The sequence below is a fragment of the Podarcis erhardii genome (genome assembly GCF_964252035.2).
Source record: "Podarcis erhardii genome assembly, chromosome: 10".
NCBI classification, from domain to species: Eukaryota; Metazoa; Chordata; class Lepidosauria; order Squamata; family Lacertidae; genus Podarcis; species Podarcis erhardii.
In genome coordinates this window covers 56162746-56183977 of record NC_138500.1, presented here as the reverse complement: position 1 = coordinate 56183977, position 21232 = coordinate 56162746, and the positions used below count along the sequence as shown (strand labels likewise).

The 21232-nt window shown below is 39.7% G+C and overlaps 1 protein-coding gene across 9 annotated transcripts in view; it reads left to right on the top strand.

Moving 5' to 3' along the window:
- ANKRD26 (ankyrin repeat domain containing 26) overlaps window positions 1–21232 on the top strand; it is a 58350-nt gene that overhangs the window by 25144 nt on the left and 11974 nt on the right. For 8 of the 9 annotated variants that reach the window (XR_014160503.1, XR_014160504.1, XM_081877769.1 and 5 more), the window contains 15 exons: window positions 256–405; window positions 2508–2541; window positions 3683–3824; window positions 4635–4851; window positions 5371–5554; window positions 9734–9880; window positions 11541–12497; window positions 13114–13266; window positions 15203–15357; window positions 15571–15664; window positions 16207–16284; window positions 17747–17881; window positions 19239–19351; window positions 20435–20576; window positions 20895–21143. Coding sequence is in view for 7 of the 9 variants with exons in the window: in XM_081877769.1 (XP_081733895.1) it covers window positions 256–405; window positions 2508–2541; window positions 3683–3824; window positions 4635–4851; window positions 5371–5554; window positions 9734–9880; window positions 11541–12497; window positions 13114–13266; window positions 15203–15357; window positions 15571–15664; window positions 16207–16284; window positions 17747–17881; window positions 19239–19351; window positions 20435–20576; window positions 20895–21143 (2950 nt within the window). In the remaining 2 variants the exon portion in view is untranslated. The remainder of the gene's footprint in view (window positions 1–255; window positions 406–2507; window positions 2542–3682; window positions 3825–4634; window positions 4852–5370; window positions 5555–9733; window positions 9881–11540; window positions 12498–13113; window positions 13267–15202; window positions 15358–15570; window positions 15665–16206; window positions 16285–17746; window positions 17882–19238; window positions 19352–20434; window positions 20577–20894; window positions 21144–21232) is intronic. The other variant, XM_081877764.1, reaches the window with a different exon arrangement.

The window sequence follows — 21232 nt, the reverse complement described above, 5'->3', positions numbered from 1 at the left end:
ATGAGTTTGCACAAGGAGATAATTAACTATACAACCATCTGATGTAGACTATATTTACATCTCCTTCCTGGACATGTGAGAGCATAGTTCATCATTTTGAATTGAAATAGTCATACTGTTGTAGTTGGTAGCATTTAGTTCTAATTTTCCTCAAAGAGTCCCAAAAATCATCTGCCAATAATTTTTCCATCTTTAAGTATGTTATGGTTTCATTTTTGTTTTTTCTTAAATACTGTAATTTTTTCTGCATTTGAGGGAAAATCCTATTGCCAAGGTGAAGGATGTAGAAAAAACTGAAAATAAAAAATGGATTTCAAAGCAGAAAACCAGTCAGGAGATTATTGAAAATCTACATGAACTTCATGATGACAGCAGTTTAAGTGAAGCATCTTTGGAAGAAGAGAGGTACTAAAAGCCATAATGTTGTTTGTTTACAGGGGGCAGCAAACTTTTTCAGCAGGGGGCCGGTCCACTGTCCCTCGGACCTTGTGGGGGGGGGTCGGACTATAATATTTTTTGGGGGGTGGGGGGAGAACGAATTCCTATGCCCCACAAATAACCCAGAGATGCATTTTAAATAAAAGGACACATTCTACTCATGTAAAAACACACTGATTCCCGGTCCGTCCACGGGCCGGATTGAGAAGGCGATTGGGCCGGATCCAGTCCCCGGGTCTTAGTTTGCCTACCCATGGTTTAGAACATTAGAATCATAGAATTGTAGAGGGTCATCTAGTCCAACCCCCTGCAATCCAGGATATCAACGTGAGACTTGAACCCACAACTCTGAAATCAAGAGTATTAAGCTCTACAGACAGAGCTTATCCCACCATTGAATGCGTGTTACTTGTTTGGTGGGTGTAAAAAGCTCTGTTATTTGGAATAATGGCAGTGATATATTTAGCCAAGTATCACATCTCCAGATTTACCAGAGCCTTCCAAGTTCTCCTAAAGAAGCCTTTGCAATTATGTGTTCATGCTGCCATTTTGCATTTGGTTTAATTTTGAATTTCCCAGAGCTGTGCATCAGTTCTCTGTGTATCCTGAATTATCAGGTGATTCAGGATGTGTTCTTATATTTTTGAATCTGTGCCTCTAACAAAGTGTCTCACAGAGACTCCGTAAGATTCCAAGTGTCTCTGTAGTCTCAACTCAAACGCCTCATTATTTCAGGAAGCTGACTCAGGAAATACCCAGAGCTTAAGAGGTGTGGGGATCATTTGTTTAGACCAGTATTCAACAAACTTGGGTACCAGCAGTTGTTGGACTACAATTCCCATCATCCCTGACCGCTCTTCCTGTTAGGTAGGGATAATGGGAGTTGTAGTCCAACAACAGCAGGGGCCCCAGGTTTGAGAAACACTGGTTTAGACACACAGGTCTAACTTTTAATGACAGTTAATTATTTCCTGACAGGGATGCGGGTGGTGCCGTGGGTTAAACCACATAGCCTAGGACTTGCCGATCAGAAGGTCGGCGGTTCGAATCCCCGCGACGCAGTGAGCTCCTGTTGCTTGGTACCTGCTCCTGCCAACCTAGTAGTTTGAAAGCACATCAAAGTGCAAGCAGATGAATAGGTACCGCTCTGGCGGGAAGGTAAACGGCGTTTCCGTGCGCTGCTCTGGTTCGCCAGAAGCGGCTTAGTCATGCTGGCCACATGACATGGAAGCTGTACGCCGGCTCCCTCGGCCAATAAAGTGAGATTAGCGCCGCAACCCCAGAGTCGGCCACGACTGGACCGAATGGTCAGGGGTCCCTTTACCTAATTATTTCCCAGGGCACTCCAATCACAGTGATCTGTTGTGGGACAATTAAAAGCTGTGTTTTTAATGTGGATCTATGTCTGTCCTTATGCAAGTCAATAGGGACATCTCAGTTGTATCCCCACAAACTCAGGGAAGGGATGTCTAGCAGCCTCCTCCCCTTTTTACTACTACTACCCTGAACCATTAGAGTAGCAGGATCATTGCGTGTAAGAAGGTGACATTTCCTCTACCCTAATTTCTTGGAGTTCCATACTCACACCTTGCCCCTATGCTTCCTATTGTACCCACCAAAAAACAGTCAAGGGGATGACCATGTCTGCAAATTGTATCTGGTTCTGAGAGAAAAATGAAAAAGTTACATACTTTTCTTTCAATTAAAACATCAGACTTTAAAAGTGCCTTGCATGCACCCTCACACTGGGTTTATCTGCCTAAAATTTGACAGGCTTCTGCACTTTGTTGGGGCTGCTACAGGGGCTGCTAATTTCATCCACTTAAGTTAAAATATATGTACTCTTTTTAGATTCCTCATTATAGTGAATGATGGGGAAACAGTTTCATTTTTAACAGATCTAATGTAGTTCTAGATAAAGAGCCTAATTAGAAACACACAAAGTGGCTCCAAAACAGACTGAGCTGCTGCCCAAAGACACAGATAACAAAATTTGTGTACATTTTTAAAGTTAAATGTAGTTTACTTGCAACACTTTCATACTGAAAAGTGTTATGTTTGTTTTCTAGACATCAAGCCCGAAATGTGAATGAAACAAAAAAGGTACTGTAAAATAGGCTGTCTAAATTTTACCTTAACTTCTAAACATTTGTACAGAACTATAAGTGGCAAGGGTATTTTCACCAATTTTTGAGGAAGAAAGAGTGGCCACACTGATCCAAGGTTTAGGATAATGTGCAAAAGCAGGAATGAGTTATAGCAAGCCTTGGACATGCATATTCCCTGGATGTGTGAAGAGATCTCTGCGTGAGGAAAATCTGCACTTGGTGGTTGATAGCAAAATAACTCTTGCAGTTAGACACTCATAATCTGTCACTTTCAGGAATTCAGTTTAATGATTCAGTCACACCAATGGAACTTTTTATGACTTCTTTTAATACAGAACTGGATGTGAGCTATAATAAAGTTGTGAATGAGGGGGAAATTATGCCAATATTCTGGTCATGGCTATATAGGACTGTTAAAGAAATTGGGAGAGAAGAAGTGTGGGTACCAGCACCTGGAGAGTTAGAAATCAGCAGCACTATTAGGAAAGCTAAGAGCTGTTTGAAAGTTGTTAAGTAGGCAAGTTCTCAGCTAGCCTTCCGCCTAGGGAGAGCCAGCTAATGACAATATAGGTGTACTGCTATTATGCATTCAACTAAACAAGGTAAAATGCTTTGGCATAAAATCCAGAGACTGTTTGGAAGTGGGTGAGCTGACAGAGAATGTGGCACAGGGGCATCATGTGGTACCCTCCATGTGTTATTAGACTAAAACTCCCATCAGCCTCAGACAGCATAGCAAATGGTCAGTTTCAATGGGAGTTATAATCCAATATTTGGAAGGCACCATGTTGGCTACCCTGGATGTAGGGCAAAGATGAGTTTGTGTAACAAGCTAAACCCTGGTTTGCTTGCATATTGGACATCAGGCCATTGTTTAGGACCAAACTGTAGATCTGTTCGCATGTGGACAAGAGGGGAGGATCAGGGCACCAAGGTCAAGGACAGTCATACTTCTCAAGTGTTTTGTAGTGAAATAACCAGCATGTGAACTGATCATGGTTTGATTTGACTGAATTGTGCTGAACTGAGCTATTGCTATATTCTTGAAACACTATTTATGGCCTGATAGTTAAAAAGAAATGGGCTGATTTGTTATGATGTTTTACTCTATTTGATTATGTATTTATTACTTATAGATCTATAGAGCAATGGGAGTTGCCAATGATTTTGATGACTTAACTCCGTCTTCAGATACACCTACAGATGATATTGAGTTACCTACTTCATTCTATAGAGAAGCTATGATGTTGATAGAAAAACTTAGTTTGGATAGTAAAGGTAAGCACAGTGCTATTGTTACCCATAATATTCAGAACAAAACAAATTTAACACCCAACAGTGTCAACCTGCTCGCACAGCTTTTGCTCTTGTAAACAAGACTTCCTCTCCCTCTATTTTACCCTGTATGCCCCTAAATCTAATTGGCAGGGTAAGGGTGGGGCCATCTGAATATGTTTGTATGTCCTCCTTTGGGTGATTTGCAGTAGATCAACAAGGATTTTTAACTCCTAGCAATAGCAGCAGCAACAAAGCAACCACTCATCAGGGAATTTGGACCAAACAACTAGCAGTATGTTGATGACATTCAGCTCTGTCTCTCCCTTCTATAAGTGTTAGAAGAGGCAGTGCAGGTCCTGAATTACTACCTGGAGACAGTAATGTGGATCAATGAGTTGAACCTTAATTCAAACAAGACTGTGGTCCTGTGGGTGGGTAATTCTCATGTCTGAGATTTGGTGGAACAGCTTGTTCTGGAAAAGGCTGCACTCCCCTTGAAGGAGCAAGTTTATAATCTGGGAGTGTTCCTAAAGCCATCATTGTCACTTGAGGCCCAGATTCTTGGAAGCGCAAGTGCATTTACAATACATGTGCAGCACAGCCCTCAATACTGCAGTGAATTTGGAACCCTAAACTTACCAGGAATTCCTTGTGTGAATCACACCTCAAGAGTACACTCAATATGTGTGTTTTTTTCCAAGCACATTTTTCCAGGGTATTGACATAAAGCTATACATCACTCCCTTTTTCTTGTTGTTATGAATTAAAATTTTGAACAAGTAAGTTAATACTACACTGTTTCCCCTAAAGCAGATTCTGTGAGTCTCCTGAAAATTCAAAATATATGTCATGAATATGAAAGTTTAATTGAACGTGAAAGAGGATGTTCTATTCATCTTCGAGGAAAAGTAAAAAAAATTGAGAATGAGAAAAAAGAGCAACAGAGAATACTGGAAGAAATGACAGAAATGAAATCTACACTGGATCATAAAAAAGTTGAATGGGAAAGTACTATCAGCAGTCTCAAGTAAGCTGTCATAAAAAAATTCAATTCTGATGATCTAAAAAAAAATAAAAATGGAATCAGTTTTATTAGATACTTCTGCTGCAAAAAGTTGAAGACTTCCTAGGACGGAGTCAGCATTGTTAAGCTAAGGTTTGATTAGAGTAGCCTGTTCTTAAACTGGAACAACATACAGAAATGACATCACTTGATGTCTGCACATTGTCACATTTCCACAGGGACCTATGTGCTTAAGTCCAAAATGTGTAGGCCGAATGTTGCTATCAGTGTACATATGTTTTATTACTTAGCTTCTGTTTTTGTGTTGTAAACTGCCCTGAGATCTATGGATGAAGGACTGTAAACAAATTTAATAAAAATAAAAATACTACAAAGGTCACTGTAGTGTTGCTGGAGCAGGGGCAAACAAGCACAGCTCCCTCATGCACATAGCCTCAAACATCTCTTAAAGAGGTATTTTAACCTAACATTAAATGCCCGCCTCTGTATTCATACACGTCTTTCAAAATGGTTATTTGCCAGATTTTCTTTGAAACAAGAAAAAGAAAAGAGGACAAGTGCTGAAAGGTTGTACGAGGAAAACCAAGAACAGTTAAGGAAGAAAGAGGAGCAGTACTATAAACAAACAGAAGAAAAACAACAACTTGAGTTAATGCTGAGAAGTCTGGAAATGGAATTTAGAACACTGAAAAACCACTTGAAACAGGTTAGATTAATTTGGAAACATTAAACTGTAGAGTTGGAAAGAACCCAAAGGATTTTTAGTGCAAACCATTGCAATGCAGGAATCACAGCTAAAGGCAATGGAGAAATAAAGTAAAAATGCCTATGAAAGTACTGAAAACTTTTTTAACAGCTTGGATTTGTAGTAAGCATTTGTCTGAGACTACAAATTTAACTATTGTACTCTCGTGTTATATTTGGTTGTTTACAAAGAATATGAACAGAAATCAGTTTTTTTGTGGTAGGAAGTTCTTACTCATATTCCATTACCTCTGAGTCTAACATAAATTGGTTTACAGGGTGATCCTAATTATGTTTACTCATGATAAAGTCCCATTTATTTCAATAATATTTACAGTGGTGCCTCGCAAGACGAAATTAATCCGTTCCGCGATTCTCTTCGTCTAGCGGTTTTTTCGTCTTGCGAAGCAAGCCCATTGACAGCTTAGCGGATTAGCGCTATTAGCGGTCTAGCAGCTTTTAGCGATCAGCTGAGAAGCGGCTTATCAGCGGAACAGCTGATAAGCGGCTTAGCGCTTAGGGAAAGGGCGGAAAAAAGCGTGGGGGGACGCGGGAACTCGCAAGATTTTTTTGTCTTGCGAAGCAACCCCATAGAGAAATTCGTTTAGCGAAGCGCCTCCAAAACGGAAAACCCTTTCGTCTAGCGGGTTTTTCGTCTTGCGAGGCGTTCGTCTTGCGGGGCACCACTGTACTTTGGGCTAAATATAGTTAGAACTACTGTCTTAGAAACAGGCATTAATTCTGAACATTAAATTTGGCCTGGGATCAGTGCTTGAAATACAGCTCACCATCACCACCAATCTTAGCTCCTTAGCTCCTGTCTTAGAAAGCTCCAGAGATGACTTAATTTGTCTCCATACTTCTATTCAGGGACCTCCCATGCCTCCCTACCATAAGCTACCTTACTGTGCTGGCTAGTATCAAACCATCTATCCTGTGATTCATTCGTGCAGATCCCAGGCAAGATCTCACTTTAACTAGTTGCTTGCCTGCCTGTCCTTGCTCTGGGTTTTGTCAGCTGATTCCAGACACACTCAAAATTCCGGCTACCTTAGAATCTAGGTACATTTTCTGGTCTAGGCAAGTGGGAACAGCTTTGCTAACTTGGGCTATGTCTGAATCCAAAATAACCCTGACTCCAGAAACAGCACATTCTTGGACTCCTCCCTGTCTTGTCTTCCTTAATTCCTTGCTGCAATTTAACTCTGGCACACAGAAGGGATGCTTTCTGTCTTGTTGGGGTGGAACTTGCAGGTCTAGGGGCAAATGGTGAACTTCTGCTGCTGAGAAAATGCATAGCCTTAGCCAGCTCCTTTGTGAAGATCCAGATTGGATAAAATCAGTGTATAGATTTCTGAAAGAAGTTATGTAGAGTTGAAGGGGTGTTGAGAATACATTCCCATGCAAAACAAGGCAAACCGATGTGAATATTATTTTGTCCACAGTGGGAACACAGACTAGTACAGAGAGGTTGCTGGCCAAAGGGATATTGACTAATGAAAGCAATAATTCACTGTGCATCACTAATAAGCTGTAGCAGATGATTCTGTTTCGGGAAGGTTTTCTGTTTGGTGAGCTTAGCATAGGAGGGAGGGCTGAACAGAGATTGTCTCTCCCTTTCCGGAGAACTAGTGAGTGCAAAAAAATTGAAGATTTTTCAGATCTATGCTTTGTTTTGCAACAGGTACCAATAAATAATGCTCATGAGAAAGTAGACCTAGTTATTCTATTTCAGCAATAGGGACTGTGTCTTATGAGGACCAATAAGAGACAGTGAAATTGGAAGTCAGGCAGGAGGTGGAGCTTATGGGTCCACTTCATGAGCATTATGGACCCCTTTACTCCCCCACTTCATAATTCAAGTGTTGATTTTTCTCTTATTTGATTTCTCCATTTAGCTAAGAACATTGACCTACCTTTTTAAAATGTCAAACTATTCCAGGTACTGAGCAAAATAGGGATGGGCTCCACATTCATGTCTTGGGTTAAGCTGATGTATTCTAAACCTACTGTCTAAATATATGTAAACAAAGTTCCACTAGAAACCTATAGGTTAAAAAGAGTGCTTGCTAGGACTGCCCATTCTCTCCCTTATTATTTAATCTATTTATCGAACTCTTGGATGAAATCATCCAACCAAAATTTAGGAGTAAGTATCTAAAATTAATTTTCTATGCAGAAGTATTGCAATGATTGCCAACCGTTTGGGGACTTAGGGGGACATTTGTGATTTTGAGAAGATGCTGAAGGGACCAGTCAGAAAATGGCTAAACTCCTGCCATATCCAAAAGAGCAGAAAAGGAACATAAAATGTTTCAAGTGTGGGAAAATCTGTTTGTTTTATTTTAAATAGAAATGCAGAATCTTTAACTAGGTGGCCTATGTGCCAGCTTACTCATACTGATGGTGGGCAGTTCAAGACGGCTGCTCACCCTTCTTCTGATTTATAAAGAATCACCTTGGACTGGACAACCCTTTAAATAGGAGACACTTTCAAATAAAGAACTGTCCACTTTAAATAAGAGACATGTATAAGCGGTGTACATGTCTACTTAGAAATAAATGAGAAATACATTTTGAATAAGGTTTACCCTCTGGTAGGTGTGTATACGTCAAAGGGAGTGTAAGCTGAGCAGTCAATGTACACAACAACCAGCCCATGGTCAAAATTCTAAATAGTATATGCAGTCTTGCTACTTTAGCTTCTGTTAAATGAATGAAATGAATGAAAAAATATGACTTCAGGTCCAGAAAGGCTGCATAAGGCCTATTTTATGACAATGTTTGATCTCCTGAATACCAACCTGATAGATATAAATATTAAATCCCCTAATTTACGTAAACGTAATAACTGATAATCAGTAAGCATGTTTTGCTTAATTAGATCTTACTATTTCTGTTGCATTTAGCTTAAATGTTTTAGGGAGCAAAAGGAAAATAGACTTTTAAAAAGTTTAGTGACCTCATAATTAACTAGATAGGCCAAGTGTTTTGTGATGTCAGCTGAAGCTCAGAAGGAGAAATGGCTATGTCAGTTCTGTAATAGACAGCTTTACAGTGCTCATCCATATTTTAATGTTTACACTGTTTAAAACAGTATGCATTCTCCTCGTTTGAGTTCAGTTTTAAGGATTTTTGCCCCTTTCCGTTTCCTTTTGATACTGAAGAAGCAGCAGACTTAAGGACTTTTTTGTTATTCCTTATTTGCTTGATACCTTGAGTCTGAATTTCCTTTCACGAATAGTTTTATGCTTCTAGGTGGTATGTTAAACTGAACAAAATGTTTTAGTAGAGTGAGAAAATGCAAAATACTTAGATGACATTGAAAATGTTTGGTCATCTGCCAAATCTGATTACTGAAAATTGGTCATTACCAGCATTCAGAATATGTAGAAGTATTTTTATCTGGTGCCTATGAAGGCTGGGGTAAGCTACCAGCTGTATTCTGATTTTAATAGAATGAAGAAAATTGACCAACCTAATCATGAGTGGATTTCCTCATTTCCTAATTATCCTCGGGGCAACTCTAGCACTTACCTATTGGGCAGAAAATTTACATCTGGTAGATATCAAGGAAGCTTGCTTCCTAGTCTTTCCTTTTCTATTCCTCCTGTGAGAGAAAGCATTTTAGAGAGGATCAATTCCTCATCAAATGCATTAGATTTGAGTTTCAAGGAAACGCCTCAGGCAATGCAAGACCTTGTGAATGCTGTTCGACAAATGGTAAGCTTGTTCAGAAATATGAGAAACTCAAAATTAATATGCAAGCTCTAGGTTTTTTCACAGTTTACGTATTTTGAAAAAAAGGTAACATGTACTTTCTGTTCTTACAACAATAGTATGTACTTTGAACTCCTTTCTTATCAAATAAAAGAAGATGCTTCAAAAAATTTAAACTAAGACTCTTTGGGAAATATGAGAAATTGAGAATTTCACCTTAATTTCTGTTAATCCCAGAAACAGAATAAATGCATGGAAAAACAATTATTACGTATAACATTCAGTGCAGTGACTTCTGTTTTTACTAAAAGTTTTCACTTTTAGTGTATTTTTTAAGGACAGCTGTGTTCTGAATTCAAATGTGTGTTTTTTTAAAAATTGTATATCGTTCTTTTAGATATCTTTAAATGCATTTTTGTAGATTGAAGAAGAACGCAATGAAGCCCAGCAACAGCTGTCACAAGAAAAGTCTGCCAGAGCTCTGCAAGAGGGTATTTTAAACACTCACCTCTGGAGGCAGAAGGAATTAGAGGAAGAGTTGAAAAAAACAGCAGCTATACAGTCAGAGGTATCCATTTTATCAAATCCTTAAAAGTGTAAGAGAGTTAAGCACAAATATTTTTCCAAGACACACTAGCACAGAACACTTCCATAAACTTAGGTAAAGACTGGACCATTAGGTCCAATCGTGACCGACTCTGGGGTTGTGGCGCTCATTTCGCTTCATTGGCCGAGGGAGCTGGCATACCGCTTCTGGGTCATGTGGCCAGCATGACTAAGCCGCTTCTGGCAAACCAGAGCAGCACACAGAAACGCCGTTTACCTTCCCGCCAGAGCAGTACCTATTTATCTACTTGCACTTTGACGTGCTTTCGAACTGCTAGGTTGGCAGGAGCAGGGACCGAGCAACGGGAGCTCACCCCATCACAGGGATTTGAACTACCAACCTTCTGATCGGCAAGTCCTAGGCTCTGTGGTTTAACCCACAGTGGGACAGTAAATTTTTGCTTTGAGTTCACTTTTACTACACCGGGATTTCTTGCAGAAAATTTCTAAAGTGTGAGTATGCATTCTTGCACTCCTAGATATACTGTATTGGCCTGAATATAAGCTGCACCTTTAAAATTGGGAGGGAGGGAGAGAGAAAATACCCAAATATAAGCCGCTCCATTCGTTGCTGCTCCTGGATGCATACTGTGCTGCATTGCTGACGGCCTTTCTCCTTCCTTGCTTGCTCCCTTCCTGGCTTTGTGGGAGAGGATGGGGGGGGGTGGTACGCGTGGGACAGGCGCTGCTTTGCCACGCTCCTGGCTGTATACCGTAAGGTCACAAATATAAGCCGCATTTTAACTTTTCACAGTCAGAATTTGGGGGGAAAGTGAGGCTTATATTCAGGCCAATACGGTATGTCAAAGGGCTCACTATGTTCTAGTTATGGTTTCTTGGTATGTTTAAAGACCTTCATTTGTCACACTTTCATGTGGATTGTATTGTTTGTGCATAAGCTTTAGTTAAACATGATTAATATCTGTATGCAAGATATTTCCAGTTGTACAATAGGCGATGGGAATTGGGGGATTGGGAAGCAATTCGAAGAGGTTCAGATTCCAGAGAGGTCTCTCCTGAACCAATGTTCAGATCAGATTATGGCCTGCTTCTGGAATCTGCACTCCACCAAATTCTTTTAGTCTTTTTTCTTCCTCTTTCTTTAACAAGCACTGCATAGGAAAGAAAACATGGACCTATAAGAGCAGCCATGTTTCTTTCCATATGCTGTTCTTGAAGGTGGCTGTTATCACCAGTTCTCTCAAGGTAATTGCAGCCCCTTTTACATCTTGCATGGCAACAACTATGCTTCCTGTCTGTTCTAGCTGGTAGATATCAAAGATGTCAGCTGCCCTGTGGCTTCCTGTTTGTGGAATGCCCTCTCCAGGGAGGCTTGCCTGGTGCCATCATTACATATCTTTAGGAGCCAGGCAAAGGCATTCCTCTTCTTCCAGGCCTTTAGCTATTTAAAGCTGGTGGGGGTATTTTTGTTTTGTTTTGTTTTATTATGCTATTTATTTTTTGAGGTTTATTTTTGAGGTTTTATGCCCTGTGATCCTCAAATGAAGGGTGGTATATAAATCAAATAAATAAGTATATAAATCCATGATAATGATGAGGAAAATAAAAGAATTTGGGAAGATTTTTAAATTAACTTTACCTTATGTTTATAAATCATTCAGATGACTGATAATCATGCCCAAGAAAAGGAACTGTTAAATAAAAATCGAGTGCTCGAAGATGAACTAACGGTGTTAAGATTAGAGCTTGAACACATAAGGGTCAAGCACCAGGAAGAGGAAACTAGATATTTGGAAGAAAATGAAGCTTTGAAAGAAAAAATAGAAGAACTTAAAAAGGAGCTGAAAGTAAATGAAGAAACGTTGACTCAAACAATGTTTCAGTACAATGGACAAATCAATTTATCAAAAACAGAAGTTGCAATCCTAACATCCAAATTAGAGCATTTTAAAGAAAATAAAGAAAGATTGGAGGGAGAACTTGACTCGTTTCGTTCCCGCTCAACTTCTGCTGCTCAGGAACTTGAACGATGCCAGATATTGAAAAATGATCTTGAACGAACGCTGCAACGAGAGTGCGATGAATGGCTTCGCTTGAAAGAGAAACTGAACCATGATCTATGTCATCTGCGAGAAACAAACAATGGCATGTCTGAGCAGTTAAGAAAAGCTGAAAGTAAAGCTAATAGTCTCGAACACGAACTTCATCAGGTAACACATAGTCTTAGAGAAAAAAGCATGCAATTAGAAAGCGTTCAAAGGGATTTAAATCAGGCACACTGTCTAGTGAAGGAACTTGAGAATACGCGGCAAGTTGACAAGGAGCAAATGAACAAATATGTAGTAAAACAGGAATCTATGCAGGAACGATTAGCGCAGCTCCAAAGTGAAAATCTTCTACTCCGGCAGCAATTTGAAGATTTTCAAAACAAGGGTATTATCAAAGAAAAAGTAGTGAGTGATGTTCAAGATCGATTCAATGATATTTTCAATAAACTCAGAGCTGATACCGAAAAACAAGTGCAGATGAAGGAAGAGGTAAATAAGGAATTAATTGCAAAATGCAATAATTTGAAGGAGGAAGTCTTGAAATATGAAGCAGAAAAAGCAGATAGAGAGGTAAGTGTGATATATTCAATCAGTGCATCTCTAAACATTAAAATACAAGTGATGCAATCCTCTTAGCCACTAGCAAAAGTCTGATTGCATTAACAAATCTCTGTTTGTACCTAGCAGTACTATGGTTTGACATAGAGAGTTTTCTGCAATTGTCTTCTGAATGAGCCTTATCCTGAGATGTTAAAATTGCACACCATATAATACTGTGGGATATACTACAAAGGGGAACTGCATTTACAACCAGTTTGTGTATTTAAAACACTTTGATAGGTCCTTTTTTAAATCTTTACATTCAGAATAAATAGGAATGAGTGCTAGCTAGAAGCAATCGTGTGCTGTCCGAGGTTTCAGTTGGTATTTAGTAAGAAAGAAAATATATTGCCAGCTGCAAGAGTTTTGTATGAATCATGACTTGAGAACTAAAGTGGGGCTATTTCAGAGAGATTCAGGGCTTCTTGGCTTCAAAGCAGGATCTCACTGAATCACCCTGAACAGAAACAGGATCCTCTGAAGCACTTTGGGATACTTTGGAGATTTTATGAAACACTGCAGATGGTATTCTGCAAAAAAAATCTCTACAAGCTATAGGCATTTAAATCACTTTTTCTTTTCTTAGGGTACAATAAGACAACTTAAACAAGAACTTGCAGATTCTCTTAAAAAACAGTCCATGTCCGAAGCTTCACTGGAAGTTTCTACACGTTATCGTATTGACCTAGAAGAGGATAAGCAACATCTTCAAAAGGAGATAGACAGGATGAAATTCAAGGTATGATTAAAGTAGTTTATTAAATGTTGACTAATATGTCTTCAGCCTATTATTCGCTTTTTAAAATGCTCATTTTGAGGCAGAATAGTGGCATGGGAGTGCCTGATCACCTCATCTGTCTCCTGAGAAATCTATATGTGGGACAAGAAGCTACAGTTAGAACTGGATATGGAACAACTGATTGGTTCAAAATTGGGAAAGGAGTACGGCAAGGCTGTATATTGTCTCCCTGCTTATTTAACTTATATGCAGAATTCATCATGCGAAAGGCTGGGCTGGATGAATCCCAAGCCGGAATTAAGATCGCCGGAAGAAATATCAACAACCTCAGATATGCAGATGACACAACCTTGATGGCAGAAAGTGAGGAGGAATTAAAGAACCTTTTAATGAGGGTGAAAGAGGAGAGTGCAAAATATGGTCTGAAGCTCAACATCAAAAAAACGAAGATCATGGCCACTGGGCCCATCACCTCCTGGCAAATAGAAGGAGAAGAAATGGAGGCAGTGAGAGATTTTACTTTCTTGGGCTCCATGATCACTGCAGATGGTGACAGCAGTCACGAAATTAAAAGACGCCTGCTCCTTGGGAGAAAGGCGATGGCAAACCTAGACAGCATCTTAAAAAGCAGAGACATCACCTTGCCAACAAAGGTCCGTATAGTTAAAGCCATGGTTTTCCCAGTAGTGATGTATGGAAGTGAGAGCCGGACCATAAAGAAGGCTGATCGCCAAAGAATTGATGCTTTTGAATTATGGTGCTGGAGGAGACTCTTGAGAGTCCCATGGACTGCAAGAAGATCAAACGCATCCATTCTTAAGGAAATCAGCCCTGAGTGGTCACTGGAAGGACAGATCATGAAGCTGAGGCTCCAATACTTTGGCCACCTCATGAGAAGAGAAGACTCCCTAGAAAAGACCCTGATGTTGGGAAAGATGGAGGGCACAAGGACAAGGGGGCGAGATGGTTGGACAGTGTTCTCGAAGCCACAAACATGAGTCTGACCAAACTGCGGGAGGCAGTGGAAGACAGGAGTGCCTGGCGTGCTCTGGTCCATGGGGTCATGAAGAGTCAGACACGACTAAACGACTAAACAACAACAGTGGCATGTATGAATGGAGGTGGATATAATTTCAACAATGTTTGTACCTTTATATAACCAATCTCCCTTGAAATAGAGATTCAAAAGGGTTGCGCCATAGAAATGAAGAGACTAGATTTCATTTCATTCCATCTGGTGTTCTTTCCATGTAGGTATTTTAAAGCTGATCTGTATAGCCAGGGGAGACATAGGGAAGCTGCAAACCTCTTGGTTCTCCTGGAGCTTCCAAGAGTATCCTCTTGGCATATCTGTTAGAATTGGAGATTAAGGGCACCACTTAGTGACTTTGGTAGACCTGACATGCAGAATTAATAAATAATTGTTGCTATTGGCTTCAGAGAAGAAATTACCTTCTTTCTCTCACTTCATAGCAACTTTGTTCTAGTTCTATAAAAGGTAAAGGGACCCCTGACCGTTAGGTCCAGTTGTGGCCGACTCTGGGGTTGCGGCGCTCATCTTGCTTTATTGGCCGAGGGAGCCGGCATACAGCTTCCAGGTCATGTGGCCAATATGACTTAAGCCGCTTCTGGCGAACCAGAGCAACACACGGAAATGCCATTTACCTTCCCGCTGGAGCGGTAACTATTTATCGACTTGCACTTTGATGTGCTTCGAACTGCTAGGTTGGCAGGAGCAGGGACCGAGCAACGGGAGCTCGCCCCGTCACAGGGATTCGAACCGCCAACCTTCTGATCGGCAAGTCCTAGGCTCTGTGGTTTAACCCACAGCGCCACCCGTGTCCCTCTAGTTCTATAGTCAACTGGAAACATGGTTATCATATTACCAAGCCCCTTTAGCCAATCATGTTCTGTTGCGGTTTCTTTCTTTTTACAGTTGCAGGAGTCAGAAGAGCAACATCTTCAGTCTGAAAGACACATTCATGAATTTAAAAATACTTTGAGTGACAAGGAACAAAAATTACAAGATCTGGTGGTAGAGTTAACAGGAACAATTAATTCTAAAAAACAATTAGAAGACCATATACAGAGGTAAAACATATCGCCACTGTGTGCACATTGTATTTTAAGCATGCGATGAAATGAAGAGCTGCTATGTATCAAATGATAATGTTATCAAATAGCAGTGTTTACTGAATTGTATTTGTTGTGAAAACTTACACTCAAACGTGTATATATATATATATATATATATAAAATGTGCTAGCTTGAGACTTTGGTTTTTATTTATTTATTCCCTTTAAGTCTTGAAATAGAAAATGCCAGACTGGAAGCCACAGCTGCTCAACAAGCTGGTCGAATTGAGATACTTCAAAAGGACCTGCAGAATAGTGTCTCTGTAAGTCATCAGTAGGATTGGGAAAGGAGAGGGTGACGGGTAGGAAGATTGTTTCTAGATGATTCCAGCAACTGTCAGTTTATTATTATTATTATAAATTAAATTTATTAGTCACTTTATCTTGCCCAGGGCAACCCAAAGCAACTTAAAAAGACAGAAAGCAAAAACTCCACATAGATACATTGAAACCAAGGGAGAAAAGAAATATAAAAATCCTAAAAGGCCCCACATAATTAAAGGCCAAAGGCCTGGTTATAGAGGAAAGCTTTTGCCTGGCACCTAAAGATATATATATTGGTGGTGGTAGGCGGACCTCACTGGGGAGAGCATTCCACAAACAGTAATTTGCTACAAATTATATAGGAGCAAAGTAATGTTATGAGAGCAACAAAGATCTGTTAATATTTTAAGTCACCTTCAGAAACTTTAATCAGGTTAATTCAATGTTACTGAAATGAATGTAGTAGCTTCGAGATATCTGGAGAGAACTATTTCAGTTTAGTTTAGTAATTTAATTGTTGGTTTCTTTTTTTAAAAAATAGATTCATAGTCGTCTTGAGGAATTGATAAATGGTTTACAAAGAGCAAAAGTCAATTTAGAGGAGCAACTAAAGCAACAGGTGCGGTAAAGATTTCTAATGTGCTGATGATTTGTCTGTGATTATACATGCTCATAGGATAGAAGTGAAATATGGGGGGTTTTCTGTTTTAAAATGATGAAAATTAGCATGCAGTAACTTGTGACTATCCAAAGGTGAGGGATAAATGTTGATCCTTGCACAGTCAAAATGGCACCACTTACACATAAGAGGAAGATATATCAGCAGGCTTGGGGGAACCATGAGATTTCTAGAAGAACTTAAGAAAGCAAAATCTTATGAAAGCAGAAAGACAATAACCCTAAACAGAAAAAAAGATGTGTCAGGTATGAAATCACTTAGCAGAAGAAAGGAAAGGAGCACATCTGTCCTTCCTCAAGTAGGGCAGGTTTCCTCTTCTGGAGTACCTCTCCACTTGAGAAGGGAAAGCTTTAAAGGCACAGATGAAGTCAACTGATAGCTGACCCAAGTTGTGCTTTCATGGGCTCAAAGATGTTCAACTGGGGATGTAGAGAAGGAAAGTGATTATACAGGTGACTCTCAGCTTCCATGGAGGTTATGTTCCAGGGATAGCGCGTAAAGCCAAAAGTGCATATAGTCAACATTCATTGGGTTCAAAGGCAAGTGAGATTGCCATAGTCATTTTTCCCAGACACCCGCACCCTTTCTACCCCCTTTTAAATTATATATATTTTTGCTAAGTGCATACAGCTCAATGGGCATAAGTTAAATGTGTGTAAGTTTCAGTCAGTGTCTTCTACATAGAATTCAAACAGGGAAAGTTTAAGAGTGACAGAAATCACTGGTGAATAATAAAGCTAGCTTTCAGGTGGTAGATTGAAGGCAAAGGGTGATAGCCAACCTTAATCATGCACAAAGCAGGCCCACTGAAATCAATGTATCAAGTCAATTGATTTTAATGGGTCTCCTCTGAGTTTGATTTTGTTGAATATCACTTCAAGTCTTTAAATATTCTGAAGATTAAACAGAATTTGGTTCAGAAGGCTGAAAATAATACTTGATTTCTTACTCCATCATCATCATCATAATTAAATAATAATTATGATTACATATAATTTTAATGTATAATTTTAATAATAATGTATATTTAAAATGTATGTAGCAAATTACTCTTCTCAGTTGTGATGCGTAAAGGGCTGATACAATTGTTTAAGTGGGTTTCAATTCCTGTTTTTGAGGGAAACTACAATTAGGGTTAACCACACTTTGCCTAATTCAAGCATTGTAGCAAATGGTAGCAAAGCAGGGAAACATTGGAGGAGGAGTATATGTACCAAGGGCTGGTGGGGATCGGGGAATTAAGAAGTGAGCAAGCAAGCCTGTGGTTACTACCCCTATCACCAAATTATGGCTTGGTAGTTGGCTCTGTGACAACCTAATGGAGTTTATATTTTTATATAAATGCCTGGGTGGCTTTTTCTGTGATAGTTCTCCATCAAAACACATTCTGATTGCTCCATAGGTCCAGAAGCAAAGCATATTTTCAGCAACAGCGCAAGATACTCAGAGTATGTGGGAAGAAGAAGTAAAGTCAAAATCAAAACTTGAAGCTCGCCTTTCTGAGCTTGAGAAGGAAAAGACAGAGCTAATGGCTCAGGTGAGTCCAGCATGAATGCAGTTAAACCTGTGTCAAACTGTTCTGTGTTTCTTTACACTCAGAGTAAACATTAGGTACCTCTCAAGTAATTTTATTTAGTTATTTATTAAATTTCATCCAATTACAATTAAAAATAATAATACTCCCAAAAATATTTTAAAGGCCATAGATTGTTTAACTAGCCAAAAGCCTAGAAGAAAAGGAATGTTTTTGCCTGGTGCCTAACAAATACACTTGAACCCTTGTAATCATCCATTATATCTTTTTGCGAATCATTGCAAGTAAGTTCACAAAAAATACAAACCTAAATATCATTTTTTGTAGCCAACCTCAAATGGAACTTGCAAGAATTTTTTGGGGGTGATCTCAAAGTAAAGGCTCTCAGTGAATAAACAAACATATATAACCAGCATCAGAGAACAGTTTTTTAACCTTTTCTGGCTGGCAATTGAGCAGTGAGGCCTGGACAGACCTGAAAAGGCTATATAAAAATTCCACTAATTCTCAATGTGTAGGTTTGCTGACCATCTGTGGTGGGCCTGGCATACACCCAAGAGCCCACCAGAGTCTGCAAAGCTATACTGAAGGTTTTCCAGGCTGTTGCTTTTTCAGCAGGTGCCGCACTGGATGTTGATAACACTTCTCACTCAGATTTAGCTATGGTAGGTTCTGTAGCAAGATCTTTGGTGGCACAGCTCTCCAGGAGTTGCTGGTTGAATCTAAAGATAAGAAGAAGGTGTTTTCATCAGCCTGAAAGAAGGATGATCAACATTCCTTTCAGAAGTATTTCCAGTGGTACCAGCCCCCGCCCCCAGTCCTTTCAGTTCCACCGCCTAAGACAAGTGGATGGAATTTTTGGTCCTCGCATCCCACTTGGTCTGAAAGGTGAAGTGAAGCCAAGAGACAGCAACAGTATCAAAGTTTGGTTAGCCCATCCTGTCAAAGACCTCTAGGAACCAGTTCTGATGCTTCCCTCCCTACCAGTAGGAAGCTGCCTAAACCAGGTAGTGGGACAGATGGTGGAATGTAACATCAGAACACGTCTCAGAAGTAGCTTTTACCCGGAACTGTATTTGTGGCCTCCCCACACCTTCTCCCTATCTCTGGGGTCCTCCTCTGAGAAAGAGGAACATGGTCTGCCTAGCAATCAAACATCTGGAGATTGGGGGAAATGGGAATTTTCCCAATCAGAGGAATATCTTTGCATTTTGTTTTCTGTTTCTCACATAGCACTTGAGCACAAGAGGCAAAACATTCTTTCCGTGATCAGAAGGGCACTTGCATGCCCAGCTTGATGTGTTTCTTTAATGTTAATGAACAGTGTTAGTGTAAAGATGTTATGCTTACTCTCTTGAAGTTGGAGCATGAAAAGAAAAAAGTGAAGAAGTTAGTGGAATTGAAGCGATCGGTGGAAGCACGGCTAGAAGAAGAAATGAAAAGAAACATAGAACTACAAAAAGAATGCAGCGGGTAAGGAAGTTTCTGTTCTTCTGCTAATAATAAATGGATGCTTTGGTTTTATAGAAATCCTGTTAGAAATACTTTTAACGTTACCCTGTTGAGAGTAATCATTCATTTAAAAGGCAGTTCCCTGCTTCTGTTGAGTAATTTGGTGATTTCAGGGTTGCCCGGGGTTACCCTAGTTTCAGATCTTGCTCTGAATAGTTGTCAGTCATTGATTTTTTAGGGCCAGGGAGGAATTTGTCCTGCAGGCAAATTGTCTAAATCTGAGGGTTTTGCCTATCTCATTGCAGTTGTCACAACTTTGAGGGCAGAAGAGACATTGCACTGAATCCTTAGTGACAGCAGGTTGGGGGTGGGATCTTGCAGGACAGCACTTCCTGTCCAGATCTCTGACTTGGGCGCTGGCCCTGCCAGCTTCTGGATTCACCAGAAGCAGTTTTCACCATTTGTCCATCCAACAGCAGACGGGCTGATTAGATACATGCCCAGTGCCTGCACCAAACCTGTTTTATCTGTAATCAGTTGTAGCCTAAACTGATCCCAATACATGTCCTCTTGTGTTTGTTTACTGTCTGCTCCCCCACCACTGCCTTACTGTGCCTGGGCCCACAGTGTGTGCAACATGAAGACCCTGTGGTGTCAAGGGATGAAATAGTTATTGTATCTCAGGGTAAGCAGTGACCAAAGATCCTGTGGCTGGGTGAAAGTAAAAGTGGCAGCACTACAGAAGACGGGGATCTGGAAAGGGAGTAATAATGTCTTCTGTGGCAGTGCTGTTGTCATTACCAAAGGCTGATTTGCCTGCACATCAAATGGATGTGCACGTTTGCTAAGTAGTTCATTTACCTATATTGTGAAATAACTAAGCCCATTTGAGTTTGCCTAATTTTGGAACTGAAATTGAGCCTACAAGCTTTGAAAGGAACAAACCATTCTACTTTCAGTTCTCTTGTATATTCAGCCATGAAGACTATGTTTCTGCTGGAGTAATGATAGAGAGAGAAAGCTCTATTGAGTATTTTAAGCAAAAACTATAATCTAGGTTTTCTCATCAGTGTTTAATGTGATTTCTATAATATTACTCTGTAGAGTTAAAAAGTTTCTAAAAACAGCTAAAAAGAAGATAAAAGAATATGAGAGTCTAGAGAGTTCGTCTCTTACTACTATACATGGAGAAATGAAGAACAGATTCACTGATGCTGAGATGGAAGTTAGCAACCTAAGAACCAAGGTATATTTCCCTCTTGCTTTAATACAATTAAAACTTTTCCTAAAGTAATCATTTTTCTTAAGTAATTGTATTAAATAGTATTTTCAAATGTTTTAATCCATTTGTTCAACAGTAATGCATTCCTTGTTAAAAGCACATAGTTTGTTTCCTCAACCTACATCTCCCTAGGTCTGTAACCAAATCCTCACTATATCATTTATTGCTACAGAGTTAAATGTCAGCACTATTCTTGTGCACTTATGTAAACTTTTCTTGATTTATTTTATTTTGAAGAAGTCTTAGTTCCCTGTTTGAGTTCTTGCTGAACTTTCTCAACAGTTGGAGGTTGAGTCAGCGAGACGTGTTCAGGTGGAATCTACAAATTGTGAACTACGTGATCAGTTGTCTTCCATGAAATTACTGGAGAGAAGCAAACAGCAGCTAGAAGAAGAAATAACTAATCTCAAACGCCATATACAGGACAATATGATGGACCTCAGTCAAATTGAACAATACAAGAGAGAGATTGAAGAAAGAGCTAGGCAAGATATAAGTCAAAAACTGGAACAGGTCAATTTGTTTTTGCAGGTAAATGTATCAACCATTTGTTGTAATTTCATAGACAACAGAACTTGCTAAATCTTTTTATCAAATATATGAACCTAGGTGATGTGGCA